The sequence below is a fragment of the Bombina bombina genome, chromosome 6 (assembly GCF_027579735.1).
Source record: "Bombina bombina isolate aBomBom1 chromosome 6, aBomBom1.pri, whole genome shotgun sequence".
NCBI classification, from domain to species: domain Eukaryota; kingdom Metazoa; phylum Chordata; class Amphibia; order Anura; family Bombinatoridae; genus Bombina; species Bombina bombina.
Window position 1 is genome coordinate 466182326 of NC_069504.1, and position 14776 is coordinate 466197101.

General features: G+C 44.5%; 1 protein-coding gene across 1 annotated transcript in view; it reads left to right on the plus strand.

Moving 5' to 3' along the window:
- The window catches only part of FAM13B (family with sequence similarity 13 member B), a 794661-nt gene that overhangs the window by 330052 nt on the left and 449833 nt on the right, over nt 1–14776 (plus strand). The window contains exon 8 of the mRNA XM_053717251.1: nt 4476–4561. Coding sequence (XP_053573226.1) covers nt 4476–4561 — 86 coding nt within the window. The remainder of the gene's footprint in view (nt 1–4475; nt 4562–14776) is intronic.

Genomic DNA, 14776 nt, shown 5'->3' on the forward strand with positions numbered 1-14776 from the left:
AGAGGACTTCAAGGAGGGGACGATTAGGCTCAAAGCAGAGCAACTTCCGCTCCTATTGAAAATGGTCCTGTCTGCTCTGGGAGTTCTGGCGGCTAAGCTCCCCAAGGAGGACTAGTTTCAGAAACTGGAATTGGTGTTAAGACCCAAACCTAAGACCCTGGATGTCTTCCCAGTGCCCACAGTTATTTCTGAAATCATCTCTAAGGAATGGGAAAAGCCGGGGAACCATTTTGCTCTCTCAGCGGTCTTTAAGAGATTGTTCCCCGTTTCAGCTACACACTCAGAGGGTTGGAACAGTGTGTCTTAAGTGGATAGTGCTAAATCCACGTTGGCCAAGCGTACTATCCTGCTTGAGGATAGCATGTCGTTCAAGTATCCCCTAGACAGAAGGTTTGAAGGACATTTTGGGGCGACTGTTTCTCCAGTCTGGTGCCCTGTTTCAACCGGCAGTGGGGATAGTAGCAGTCACAAGGACAGCCATGTTCTGGTGGGAATCCTTAGCTGAACTGATTACAGTGGAAACTCCTCTGGTGGAGATCTAGGATCATATTGAATTCCTGAAGCTGACAAGTGCCTTTATCAGGGATGCTATCCTACAGGAATGCATTTGCATCAATGCTAAGAACACTAGCTTTGCGGTTCTGGCTAGGAGGGCCTTGTTTCTTAAGTCGGGGTTTGTGGACAACGTATCTAAGTCTCAACGTTTATCCTTGTCCTTTAAGGGCAAATCTCTATTTGGTCCGGGCCTGGACTCCATTATTGCTACAGTTATATTCACAGTATAAAAATCTAAGTCTAAGAGCCTAAGATAAAATCTTCTAGGGCAACCTGGAAGCCCACCCAGGGGTTGAACAATAAAAGCAGCCCAAAAAGACCTCTCAAGTCAGCATGACGTGTTTGCCCCCGACCTTGGACCAGGTCGTGTGGTTGGCAGACTTTTTCTGTTTAAGAGAAAATGGTCTCAATCTGTTCAGGACCCCTTCAATCTCATCCCTCAATGGACCACTTGTTACTGTCCAGGATTTCAGGAAACCCTGTAAAAAGATCTGCTTTGCTCCACTGTGTAGACGACCTCCTCGCTATGGGAGTAGTAGTTCCAGTTCACCAAGCAGAAAGAGGAAAAGGGTTCTACTCCAACCTCTTTGTGGTTCCCAAGAAGGAGGGCACTCTGCCCTTTTTTTTTTTTTTTTTTTTTTTTTTTTTACTTGAAGGGGTTTAAAAAATTCTTAGTTTCCACCTTCAATTTGGATACTATAAGGTCCATACTGCCCCTAGTACAAGAGGATCAGTTCATGTCTACAATAGACCTAAAGGACGCATACCTTCACATTCCGATCTACAGAGTTCATTATTGTTTCCTTCGATTCGCCTTCTTAGACAAGCACCACCAGTTTTTTTGTGCTTCCAAAGGTGCTGGGAGCTTTACTGGCTGCAGTTCGTCTGCAGGGGATGGTACTGGCTCCTTACTTGAATGACATTCTGGTTCCAGCTCCATCCTTTCCAGTGGCTAAGGTCCGCACGCAGAGGTTACTCTTATGTTGGAAGGTCCACCAAGAAAAGAGCTTGCTCGTTTAGACTACAAGAGTAAACTTTCTGGGAACCGTTATAGATTCTCAGTATGCACATCTCACAGATCAGCGCTGGGAGAAGCTTCAGAGGGCATTTTGCCTGCTTCAGTCCAATGTCCATCCTTTGGTAGCACAATGCATGGAAGTGGTAGGTCTAATGGTTGCCGCATCAGATGCTATACCGTTTGCTTGCTTTCATCTGAGACCACTAAAGTTGTGTATGCTCAGAAAGTGGAATGAAGATCATTCAGATATGTCTCAGGTCATCTATCTCGACGCTCAGACGAGATGGAGCCTTGCATAGTGGTAATTGCTTGCTCCAGTTCTCCTAGGGATGAGTTTCCTTCATCCCTCCTGGGTAATAATCACCACAGATGCGAGTTGGTCCGGTTGGGGTGCAGTGTGGGGTTCTCTTAGAGCCCAGGGCTCTGAAACTGTTTTCCGCAGGAGGTCTCTCCCCTGATCAACATTCTCAAATTGCGGGCTATTTACAACGTGCTTCTAGCATTGCCTCAATTAGGTTTCACCCAGTATATTCGATTTCTGTTGGACAACATCACGACCGTGGCCTACATCAACCATCAGGGAGGCACAAGTAGCTCTCTTGTGATGCAGGAGGTGACCCGATTCCTTCTGTGGTGGAGAGAAACCAATGTCAAGTTTCAGCTATCCACATTTTAGGTGTGGAGAATTGGGAAGCGGATTTCGTGAGCAGGCAGACTCTTCACTCAGGGGAGTGGTCTCTGAATTAGGAGGTTTTTTCTGGAAGTAACTTGCAGATGTGGTGTTCCAGACATAGATCTGATGGCTTCCTGCTTCAATGCCAAGCTCCGAAGGTATGTATCCAGGTCCAGGGATCTTTCGGCGGAGTTAGTGGATGCCATATGCATTCCATGGAACTTCAACCTGGTTTATCTGTTCCCACCGATTTTTTTTCTGCCCCGGTGGTTGCCCGGATCAAGCAGGAGAGAATATAAATGATTCTGATAGCACCTGCGTGGCCACACAGGACCTTGTACGCAGACCTAGTGAGCTAATCATCAGCTCCTCCTTGGCGGTTGCCTCTTCGTCAAGATCTACTGACTCAGGTACCTTTCCTTTACCAAAATCTAGATACTCAAAGGCCGACTGCCTGGAGATACTGCCTGGAGATTGAACGGTTGATTTTGGCTCAGAGAGGCTTCTATGACAATGTAATTGATACTCTTATTCAGGCTCGCTTACCTGTCACCAGACAAATCTTCTTCAATGTCTGGAGGACTTACCTACGCTTGTGTGACCAGCAAGGTTTTTCTTGGCATAGAGTGAAGACTCCACATATCCTTCAGTTCTCCAGGAGGTTCTGGAGAAAGGCAGGCCTGTCAGCAAGTTCTTTTAAGGGTCAGATCTCTGCCCTTTCGGTTTTGTTTCACAAAAAGTTGGCTAGTTTGCCAGATGTTCAGAGTTTGTTCAGACTCTGGCCCACATTAGACTGTTTTTCAAACCTGTTGCTCCTCCATGGAGCCTATATTTAGTTGTTAAGTTTCTTCAGAGAGCCTTCTGAGCCTCTACATTTTGTTCATATCAAGTTGATCACTTGGAAGGTAGTCTTTTTAGTGGCAGTTTACTCTGCTCACAAAGTATCAGAGCTTTCCGCTTTAATGTGTTTTCCTCTGTATCTGGTGATCCATCAAGATAAGGCTGTGTTGAGGACTCAACCAGGCTTTTTACCTAAAGTGGTTAATACTCGTAGCATCAATCAGGAGATCGTGGTTCCTTCTCTTTGTCTCAACCCATCTTCCTCCAAGAAGAGACTGTTACACAATTTGGACGTAGTCAGTGCGTTGAAGTTCTACCTTCACACTATTAAGGAGTTTAATCAATCCTCTTCCTTATTAATCCTGTATACCGGTAAGCACAAGGGGCAAAATACATTAGCTGTCTATTTCCTTTTAGCTGAGAAGTTTGATCAGTATGGCCTACAAGGAAGCGGGTCAGGAGCACCCTTCGAGAATCATGGGACATTCTACACAAGCGTTTCTACTACTTGGGCCTTCAAGAATGAGGCTTCAGATGAGCAGATCGGCAAAGCTGAAACGTGTACTTCATTACACACTTTCACAAAGTTCTACAAATTTGATTTTTTTTGCTTCAGAGGAGGCGTCTTTTGGGAGAAGGTTTCTTCAAGCCTACTAATTAGGACTGCCTTCCCTACTTTTTCACTCCCGAACCTTTGTGAACTCCACTGCTTAGGTATTGGTTTCCCATATATATGAATGTTCTTGTGGACTCTCACTGCCAATAGAAGGAAAACAAAAATTATGCTTACCTGATAATTTAATTTCCTTCTTGGCAGTGAGAGTCCACGACCCCGCCCAGTTGCTAAATGTGTAGTAGTGGCAGTAGTTATTTTGCACCTCTGTACCCCTTGTATCGCTCTTTACTTTTCCTTATCCTCGGTTGAACTACTGGAGGGATGGGTAAATGGGAGTGATATGTATAGCCTTATTTGGGGTGTCTTTGCTTCCTCCTGGTGGCCAGGAATAGTATTTTCCACAGGTTATAAATGTTTTCATTGACTTTCACTGCCAAGAAGGAAATTAAATTATCATGTAAGCATAATTGTTATTTTTATAATAGTAAGCTACATTATTTCTTACATTCATAAAAATATTTTTCTTTTCTACCTTTCCTATGACACTGATACTGTGTGTTACTTGTACCAAAAAGGAAGCAAGACTATACTGACTTTTTAAACCTTATGATCAGTAGTTTTACTCTGGTCATGGAGAGTTAATTTGTTTGCTGATTGAGCTATAGATGTTAAAGGGGATTTATTTACTGCGTTAGGTAAAATATATATTTTTCATTATTTTGTAATTATGAAAGATATTTGTTTTTTAATTTTTTGTATACTTGTACCAACAGGTGGCAGATATATTGTTGGAAATGACTGATGAAGACACTGAAGATGACGGTTTTATTGATGAAGAAAATGATATTGGAAGTGACAGGTGCACACTTTAGTCTTTTTCATGTCTTAAATTAACCTGTTTCCATCTGTGTTTTTGGTCAAGTCTTAAATAGTCATCATTTCTAGTGTTCCTCTCATGGCCTTTTTAATGGGCGGACCACCTGGATAATTTTACTGACCACCGTCTAAAATTTAAGCCAATATTAAGCTAAAGCTAGCTAATATTTAATGTGTTCAATTTCTCTTACTTGGTGTATCCAGTCCACGGATTCATCCTTACTTGTGGGATATTCTCAATCCCTACAGGAAGTGGCAAAGAGAGCACACAGCAAAGCTGTCCATATAGCTCCACACAGGCTCCGCCCCCCCAGTCATTCTCTTTGCCGCTCTAACAAGTAGCATCTCCACGGGAGGGTAAAGAGTTTGTGGTGTTAGATTTGTAGTTTTTATTTCTTCAATCAAGAGTTTGTTATTTTAAAATAGTGCCGGTTTGTACTATTTACTCTGAAGCAGAAAGTGATGAAGATTTCTGCTGAGAGGAAAAAGATTTTAGCATGTTGTATCTAAAATCCATTGCTGTTCCCACGCAGGACTGTTGAGTACTGGAGAACTTCAGTTGGGGGGAACAGTTTGCAGGCTTAACTGCTTAAGGTATGCTCAGTCATTTTTTTCTAACAAGACCTGGTAATGCTAGAAGACTGACAGAAATCCCCATGAGGGAAGATAAGCCATTTTCTGAGACGTATTATAGAAGGATGGCTTCGGTTAAGGGCTTAAATACTGGTAGACACTGTGATGGGCTAAATCGATTACTTTATTAGTGTAATCTTATATTTGTTCAAGTCTTTTAGACGTTGGAAACACTTTTGGGGTTTTTATTACGCCTGGCATATTGTAAGACACCTAATCTGTCTCAGGAAGGCCCCATAGCTCTGGGATGAAGAGAGAGGGGGCCTCATTTTCGCGCCGCAGTTGATTTGCAAGACAGCTTCATGCAGCTTCACGTGTAGAGTCCGGAGAGTGCAGGAGGACTTCAGGGAGGCTTATTTTTCTTCTACAAATAACCCAAAAGGAAGGTAGGGCCACAGCAAAGACTGTGGCACCGTGCTGTAGTGTGTTAAACCGGTAGTTTACTTCAATTTGCTCCGGTTTGGGCAATAAGGGGTTAATTGATTTGAAAATTTGTGTGCAATCATTTCAAAGCATTAGGATCATGTGGTGAAAATTTCATAAAGATCGGATGTTTTTTGGTGATTTGGTAAAAAGGTGTGTGCTTTTCTCTTGTTAAGTGTATTCAGTCCACGGGTCATCCATTACTTATGGGATTATATCTCCTTCCCAACAGGAAGTTGCAAGAGGATCACCCAAGCAGAGCTGCTATATAGCTCCTCCCCTCACATGTCATATCCAGTCATTCTCTTGCAACTCAACTAGATAGGACGTTGTGAGAGGTCTGTGGTGTTTTTTATACTTAGTTTATTTCTTCAATCAAAAGTTTGTTATTTTAAATGGCACCGGAGTGTGCTGTTTGTTCTCAGGCAGTATTTGGAAGAAGAATCTGCCTGCGTTTTCTATGATCTTAGCAGAAGTAACTAAGATCCACTGGCTGTTTTCGCACATTCTGAGGAGTGGGGTAACTTTCAGAAAGGGAATAGCGTGTGGGGAATCCTGCAAACAAGGTATGTGCAGTAAATTATTTTTCTAAGGAATGGAATTGACTAAGAAAATACTGCTGATACCGATGTAATGTAAGTTCAGCCTTAAATGCAGCAGCGTCTGGTATCAGGCTGATGAATGTATGTACAATAAGTAATTTTCTAAGGAATGGAATTTGACTAAGAAAATACTGTTAATACTGAAGTATTGCATAAGCCTTAACTGCAGTAGAAGCGACTGGTAGCAGGCTTATTAATAACACTACCTAACTTTTAAAGTGTATGTTTAAAACGTTTACTGGCATGTTATTCGTTTTTTGTGAGGTACTTTGGTGATAAATCTTTTTGGGGCATGATTTTCCACATGGCTGTTGTTTTTTTCTACATAGAAACGGTTAACTGAGGTTTTCCCACTGTTGTAATAGGAGTGGGAGGGGCCTATTTTAGCGCTTTTTTGCGCAGTAAAAATTCAGTTTTCAGTCTTCCTGCTTCTTCCTCCTTGATCCAGGACGTCTCTAGAGAGCTCAGGGGTCTTCAAAAGTCATTTTGAGGGAGGTAATCAGTCACAGCAGACCTGTGACAGTGTGTTTGACTGTGATAAAAACGTTAATTGTTAAATTGATTATCCGTTTTTGGGTATTAAGGGGTTAATCATCCATTTGCTAGTGGGTGCAATGCTTTGCTAACTTAATACATTTACTGTGAAAATTTGCTTGGTATAACTGATTTGGTTCATTGTTATTTCAACTGTGACGATTTTTTTGTGCTTCTTAAAGGCGCAGTAGCGTTTTTTATATTGCTTGTAAATTTATTTGAAAGGATTTTCCAAGCTTGCTAGTCTCATTGCGAGTCTGTTTGACACAGATGAATCTGTTTGTTCACTATGTTTGAAGGCCAATGTGGAGCCCCACAGAAATATGTGTACTAGATGTATTGATGTCACTTTGAATAAAAGTCAATCTATATCTGTAAAGAAATTATCACCAGACAACGAGGGGGAAGTTATGCCGACTAACTCTCCTCACGTGTCAGTACCTTTGCCTCCCGCTCAGGAGGCGCGTGATATTGTGGCGCCAAGTACATCAGAGAGGCCCATACAAATCACTTTGCAAGACATGGCTGCTGTTATGACAGAGGTATTATCTAAATTGCCTGACTTAAGAGGCAAGCGCGATAGCTCTGGGTTAAGGACAGAGCGCGCTGATGTGAGAGCCATGTCTGATACTGCGTCACAATTTGCAGAACATGAGGACGGAGAGCTTCATTCTGTGGGTGACGGATCTGATCCAGGGAGACCGGATTCAGAGATTTCTAATTTTAAATTTAAGCTTGAGAACCTCCGCGTATTGCTAGGGGAGGTATTAGCGGCTCTGAATGATTGTAACACTTTTGCAATTCCAGAGAAAGTATGTAGGTTGGATAGATACTTTGCGGTACCGGTGTGTACTGACGTTTTTCCTATACCTAAAAGGCTTACAGAAATTAGCAAGGAGTGGGATAGACCCGGTGTGCCCTTTTCCCCTCCTCCGATATTTAGAAAAATGTTCCCAATAGACGCCACCAAACGAGACTTATGGCAGACGGTCCCTAAGGTGGAGGGAGCAGTTTCTACTTTAGCTAAACGTACCACTATCCCGGTGGAGGATAGTTGTGCTTTTTCGGATCCAATGGATAAAAATTAGAAGGTTACCTTAAGAAAATGTTTGTTCAACAAGGTTTTATCTTACAGCCCCTTGCATGCATTGCGCCTGTCACTGCTGCTGCGGCATTCTGGTTTGAGTCTCTGGAAGAGGCCATTCGCACAGCTCCATTGGATGAGATTATGGCTAAGCTTAAAGCACTTAAGCTAGCTAATGCATTTGTTTCTGATGCCGTTGTACATTTAACCAAACTAACGGCTAAGAACTCCGGATTCGCCATCCAGGCGCGCAGAGCGCTATGGCTTAAATCCTGGTCAGCTGACGTGACTTCTAAATCTAAATTGCTTAATATTCCTTTCAAAGGGCAGACTTTATTCGGGCCGGGCTTGAAAGAAATTATTGCTGACATTACTGGAGGTAAGGGTCATACTCTTCCTCAGGACAGGGCCAAATCAAAGGCCAAACAGTCTAATTTTCGTGCCTTTCGTAACTTCAAGGCAGGAGCAGCATCAACTTCCTCCGCTACAAAACAGGAAGGACCTGTTGCTCGTTACAGACAGGGCTGGAAAGCTAACCAGCCCTGGAACAAGGGCAAGCAGGCCAGAAAGCCTACTTCTGCCCCTAAGACAACATGAAGAGAGGGCCCCTATCCGGAAACGGATCTAGTGGGGGGCAGACTATCTCTCTTCGCCCAGGCTTGGGCAAGAGATGTCCAGGATCCCTGGGCGTTGCAGATCATATCTCAGGGATACCTTCTGGACTTCAAAGCATCTCCTCCACAAGGGAGATTTCATCTTTCAAGGTTATCAGCAAACCAAATAAAGAAAGAGGCATTTCTACGCTGTGTGCAAGACCTCTTAGTAATGGGGGTGATCCACCCAGTTCCGCGGACGGAACAAGGGCAAGGGTTTTACTCAAATCTGTTTGTGGTTCCCAAGAAAGAGGGAACCTTCAGACCAATCTTGGACCTAAAAATCTTAAACAAATTCCTAAGAGTTCCATCATTCAAAATGGAAACTATTCGAACCATCCTACCCATGATCCAAGAGGGTCAATACATGACCACGGTAGACTTAAAGGATGCCTACCTTCATATACCGATTCACAAAGATCATTATCGGTACCTAAGATTTGCCTTTCTAGACAGGCATTACCAGTTTGTAGCTCTTCCCTTCGGGTTGGCTACGGCCCTGAGAATCTTTACAAAGGTTCTGGGCTCACTTCTGGCGGTTCTAAGACCGCGAGGCATAGCGGTGGCTCCGTATCTAGACGACATCCTGATACAGGCGTCAAGCTTTCAAATGGCCAAGTCTCATACAGAGATAGTTCTGGCATTTCTGAAGTCGCATGGGTGGAAAGTGAACGAGGAAAAGAGTTCTCTATCACCACTCACAAGAGTCTCCTTTCTAGGGACTCTTATAGATTCTGTAGAGATGAAAATTTACCTGACGGAGTCCAGGTTATCAAAGCTTCTAAATGCTTGCGTGTCCTTCATTCCATTCCACGCCCGTCAGTGGCTCAGTGCATGGAAGTAATCGGCTTAATGGTAGCGGCAATGGACATAGTGCCATTTGCGCGCCTGCATCTCAGACCGCTGCAATTATGCATGCTAAGTCAGTGGAATGGGGATTACTCAGATTTGTCCCCTCTGCTAAATCTGGACCAAGAGACCAGAGATTCTCTTCTCTGGTGGCTTTCTCGGGTCCATCTGTCCAAGGGTATGACCTTTCGCAGGCCAGATTGGACGATTGTAACAGATGCCAGCCTTCTAGGTTGGGGCGCAGTCTGGAACTCCCTGAAGGCTCAGGGATTATGGACTCAGGAGGAGAAACTCCTCCCAATAAATATTCTGGAGTTGAGAGCAATACTCAATGCTCTTCTTGCTTCGCCTCAGTTAGCAACACTGAGTTTCATCAGATTTCAGTCGGACAACATCACGACTGTGGCTTACATCAACCATCAAGGGGGAACCAGGAGTTCCCTAGCGATGTTGGAAGTCTCAAAGATAATTCGCTGGGCAGAGTCTCACTCTTGCCACCTGTCAGCGATCTACATCCCAGGCGTGGAGAACTGGGAGGCGGATTTTCTAAGTCGCCAGACCTTTCATCAGGGGGAGTGGGAACTTCATCCGGAGGTCTTCGCTCAACTGATTCATCGTTGGGGCAAACCAGATCTGGATCTCATGGCGTCTCGCCAGAACGCCAAGCTTCCTTGTTACGGGTCCAGGGACCCGGGAGCGCCGCTGATAGATGCTCTTACAGCCCCTTGGGTCTTCAACATGGCTTATGTGTTTCCACCATTTCCGATGCTTCCTCGACTGATTGCCAAGATCAAACAGGAGAGAGCATCGGTGATTCTGATAGCGCCTGCGTGGCCACGCAGGACCTGGTATGCAGACCTAGTGAACATGTCGTCCTGTCCACTTTGGTTCCTACCTCTGAGGCAGGACCTTCTAATACAAGGTCCTTTCAAACATCCAAATCTAATTTCTCTGAGGCTGACTGCATGGAGATTGAACGCTTGATTCTATCAAAGCGTGGCTTCTCGGAGTCAGTTATTGATACCTTAATACAGGCACGGAAGCCTGTTACCAGGAAAATTTACCATAAGATATGGCGTAAATATTTATATTGGTGCGAATCCAAGGGTTACTCATGGAGTAAGGTTAGGATTCCTAGGATATTGTCTTTTCTACAAGAAGGTTTAGAAAAGGGTTTATCTACTAGTTCGTTAAAAGGACAGATTTCTGCTCTGTCTATTCTCTTACACAAACGTCTGGCAGAAGTTCCAGACGTCCAGGCTTTTTGTCAGGCTTTAGCTAGGATTAAGCCGGTGTTTAAGACTGTTGCTCCTCCGTGGAGCTTAAACTTGGTTCTTAAAGTTCTTCAAGGGGTCCCGTTTGAACCCCTTCATTCCATTGATATTAAGCTTTTATCTTGGAAAGTTCTGTTTTTGATGGCTATTTCCTCGGCTCGAAGAGTCTCTGAGTTATCGGCCTTACATTGTGATTCTCCTTATCTGATTTTCCATTCAGACAAGGTAGTTCTGCGTACTAAACCTGGGTTTTTACCTAAGGTAGTTTCTAACAGGAATATCAATCAGGAGATTGTTGTTCCATCATTATGTCCTAATCCTTCTTCAAAGAAGGAACGACTTTTGCATAATCTGGACGTAGTCCGTGCCCTGAAGTTCTATTTACAGGCAACTAAAGATTTTCGTCAAACTTCTTCTCTGTTTGTCGTGTACTCTGGTCAGAGGAGAGGTCAAAAAGCTTCGGCAACCTCTCTCTCCTTTTGGCTTTGTAGCATCAGAGAGGCCCATACAAATCACTTTGCAAGACATGGCTGCTTTTATGACAGAGGTATTATCTAAATTGCCTGACTTAAGAGGCAAGCGCGATAGCTCTGGGTTAAGGACAGAGCGCGCTGATGTGAGAGCCATGTCTGATACTGCGTCACAATTTGCAGAAAATGAGGACGGAGAGCTTCATTCTGTGGATGACGGATCTGATCCAGGGAGACCGGATTCAGAGATTTCTAATTTTAAATTTAAGCTTGAGAACCTCCGCGTATTGCTAGGGGAGGTATTAGCGGCTCTGAATGATTGTAACACTGTTGCAATTCCAGAGAAAGTATGTAGGTTGGATAGATACTTTGCGGTACCGGTGTGTACTGACGTTTTTCCTATACCTAAAAGGCTTACAGAAATTATTAGCAAGGAGTGGGATAGACCCGGTGTGCCCTTTTCCCCTCCTCCGATATTTAGAAAAATGTTCCCAATAGACGCCACCACACGAGACTTATGGCAGAAGGTCCCTAAGGTGGAGGGAGCAGTTTCTACTTTAGCTAAACGTACCACTATCCCGGTGGAGGATAGTTGTGCTTTTTCGGATCCAATGGATAAAAATTAGAAGGTTACCTTAAGAAAATGTTTGTTCAACAAGGTTTTATCTTACAGCCCCTTTCATGCATTGCGCCTGTCACTGCTGCTGCGGCATTCTGGTTTGAGTCTCTGGAAGAGGCCATTCGCACAGCTCCATTGGATGAGATTATGGCTAAGCTTAAAGCACTTAAGCTAGCTAATGCATTTGTTTCTGATGCCGTTGTACATTTAACCAAACTAACGGCTAAGAACTCCGGATTCGCCATCCAGGCGCGCCTAGCGCTATGGCTTAAATCCTGGTCAGCTGACGTGACTTCTAAATCTAAATTGCTTAATATTCCTTTCAAAGGGCAGACCTTATTCGGGCCGGGCTTGAAAGAAATTATTGCTGACATTACTGGAGGTAAGGGTCATACTCTTCCTCAGGACAGGGCCAAATCAAAGGCCAAACAGTCTAATTTTCGTGCCTTTCGTAACTTCAAGGCAGGAGCAGCATCAACTTCCTCCACTACAAAACAGGAAGGACCTGTTGCTCGTTACAGACAGGGCTGGAAAGCTAACCAGCCCTGGAACAAGGGCAAGCAGGCCAGAAAGCCTACTTCTGCCCCTAAGACAACATGAAGAGAGGGCCCCTATCCGGAAACGGATCTAGTGGGGGGCAGACTATCTCTCTTCGCCCAGGCTTGGGCAAGAGATGTCCAGGATCCCTGGGCGTTGGAGATCATATCTCAGGGATACCTTCTGGACTTCAAAGCATCTCCTCCACAAGGGAGATTTCATCTTTCAAGGTTATCAGCAAACCAAATAAAGAAAGAGGCATTTCTACGCTGTGTGCAAGACCTCTTAGTAATGGGGGTGATCCACCCAGTTCCGCGGACGGAACAAGGGCAAGGGTTTTACTCAAATCTGTTTGTGGTTCCCAAGAAAGAGGGAACCTTCAGACCAATCTTGGACCTAAAAATCTTAAACAAATTCCTAAGAGTTCCATCATTCAAAATGGAAACTATTCGAACCATCCTACCCATGATCCAAGAGGGTCAATACATGACCACGGTAGACTTAAAGGATGCCTACCTTCATATAACGATTCACAAAGATCATTATCTGTACCTAAGATTTGCCTTTCTAGACAGGCATTACCAGTTTGTAGCTCTTCCCTTCGGGTTGGCTACGGCCCTGAGAATCTTTACAAAGGTTCTGGGCTCACTTCTGGCGGTTCTAAGACCGCGAGGCATAGCGGTGGCTCCGTATCTAGACGACATCCTGATACAGGCGTCAAGCTTTCAAGTGGCCAAGTCTCATACAGAGATAGTTCTGGCATTTCTGAGGTCGCATGGGTGGAAAGTGAACGAGGAAAAGAGTTCTCTATCACCACTCACAAGAGTCTCCTTTCTAGGGACTCTTATAGATTCTGTAGAGATGAAAATTTACCTGACGGAGTCCAGGTTATCAAAGCTTCTAAATGCTTGCCGTGTCCTTCATTCCATTCCACGCCCGTCAGTGGCTCAGTGCATGGAAGTAATCGGCTTAATGGTAGCGGCAATGGACATAGTGCCATTTGCGCGCCTGCATCTCAGACCGCTGCAATTATGCATGCTAAGTCAGTGGAATGGGGATTACTCAGATTTGTCCCCTCTGCTAAATCTGGACCAAGAGACCAGAGATTCTCTTCTCTGGTGGCTTTCTCGGGTCCATCTGTCCAAGGGTATGACCTTTCGCAGGCCAGATTGGACGATTGTAACAGATGCCAGCCTTCTAGGTTGGGGCGCAGTCTGGAACTCCCTGAAGGCTCAGGGATTATGGACTCAGGAGGAGAAACTCCTCCCAATAAATATTCTGGAGTTGAGAGCAATACTCAATGCTCTTCTAGCTTGGCCTCAGTTAGCAACACTGAGGTTCATCAAATTTCAGTCGGACAACATCACGACTGTGGCTTACATCAACCATCAAGGGGGAACCAGGAGTTCCCTAGCGATGTTGGAAGTCTCAAAGATAATTCGCTGGGCAGAGTCTCACTCTTGCCACCTGTCAGCGATCTACATCCCAGACGTGGAGAACTGGGAGGCGGATTTTCTAAGTCGCCAGACCTTTCATCGGGGGAGTGGGAACTTCATCCGGAGGTCTTCGGTCAACTGATTCATCGTTGGGGCAAACCAGATCTGGATCTCATGGCGTCTCGCCAGAACGCCAAGCTTCCTTGTTACGGGTCCAGGGACCCGGGAGCGCCGCTGATAGATGCTCTTACAGCCCCTTGGGTCTTCAACATGGCTTATGTGTTTCCACCATTTCCGATGCTTCCTCGACTGATTGCCAAGATCAAACAAGAGAGAGCATCGGTGATTCTGATAGCGCCTGCGTGGCCACGCAGGACCTGGTATGCAGACCTAGTGAAAATGTCGTCCTGTCCACTTTGGTTCCTACCTCTGAGGCAGGACCTTCTAATACAAGGTCCTTTCAAACATCCAAATCTAATTTCTCTGAGGCTGACTGCATGGAGATTGAACGCTTGATTCTATCAAAGTGTGGCTTCTCGGAGTCAGTTATTGATACCTTAATACAGGCACGGAAGCCTGTTACCAGGAAAATTTACCATAAGATATGGCGTAAATATTTATATTGGTGCGAATCCAAGGGTTACTCATGGAGTAAGGTTAGGATTCCTAGGATATTGTCTTTTCTACAAGAAGGTTTAGAAAAGGGTTTATCTACTAGTTCGTTAAAAGGACAGATTTCTGCTCTGTCTATTCTCTTACACAAACGTCTGGCAGAAGTTCCAGACGTCCAGGCTTTTTGTCAGGCTTTAGCTAGGATTAAGCCGGTGTTTAAGACTGTTGCTCCTCCGTGGAGCTTAAACTTGGTTCTTAAAGTTCTTCAAGGGGTCCCGTTTGAACCCCTTCATTCCATTGATATTAAGCTTTTATCTTGGAAAGTTCTGTTTTTGATGGCTATTTCCTCGGCTCGATGAGTCTCTGAGTTATCGGCCTTACATTGTGATTCTCCTTATCTGATTTTCCATTCAGACAAGGTAGTTCTGCGTACTAAACCTGGGTTTTTACCTAAGGTAGTTTCTAACAGGAA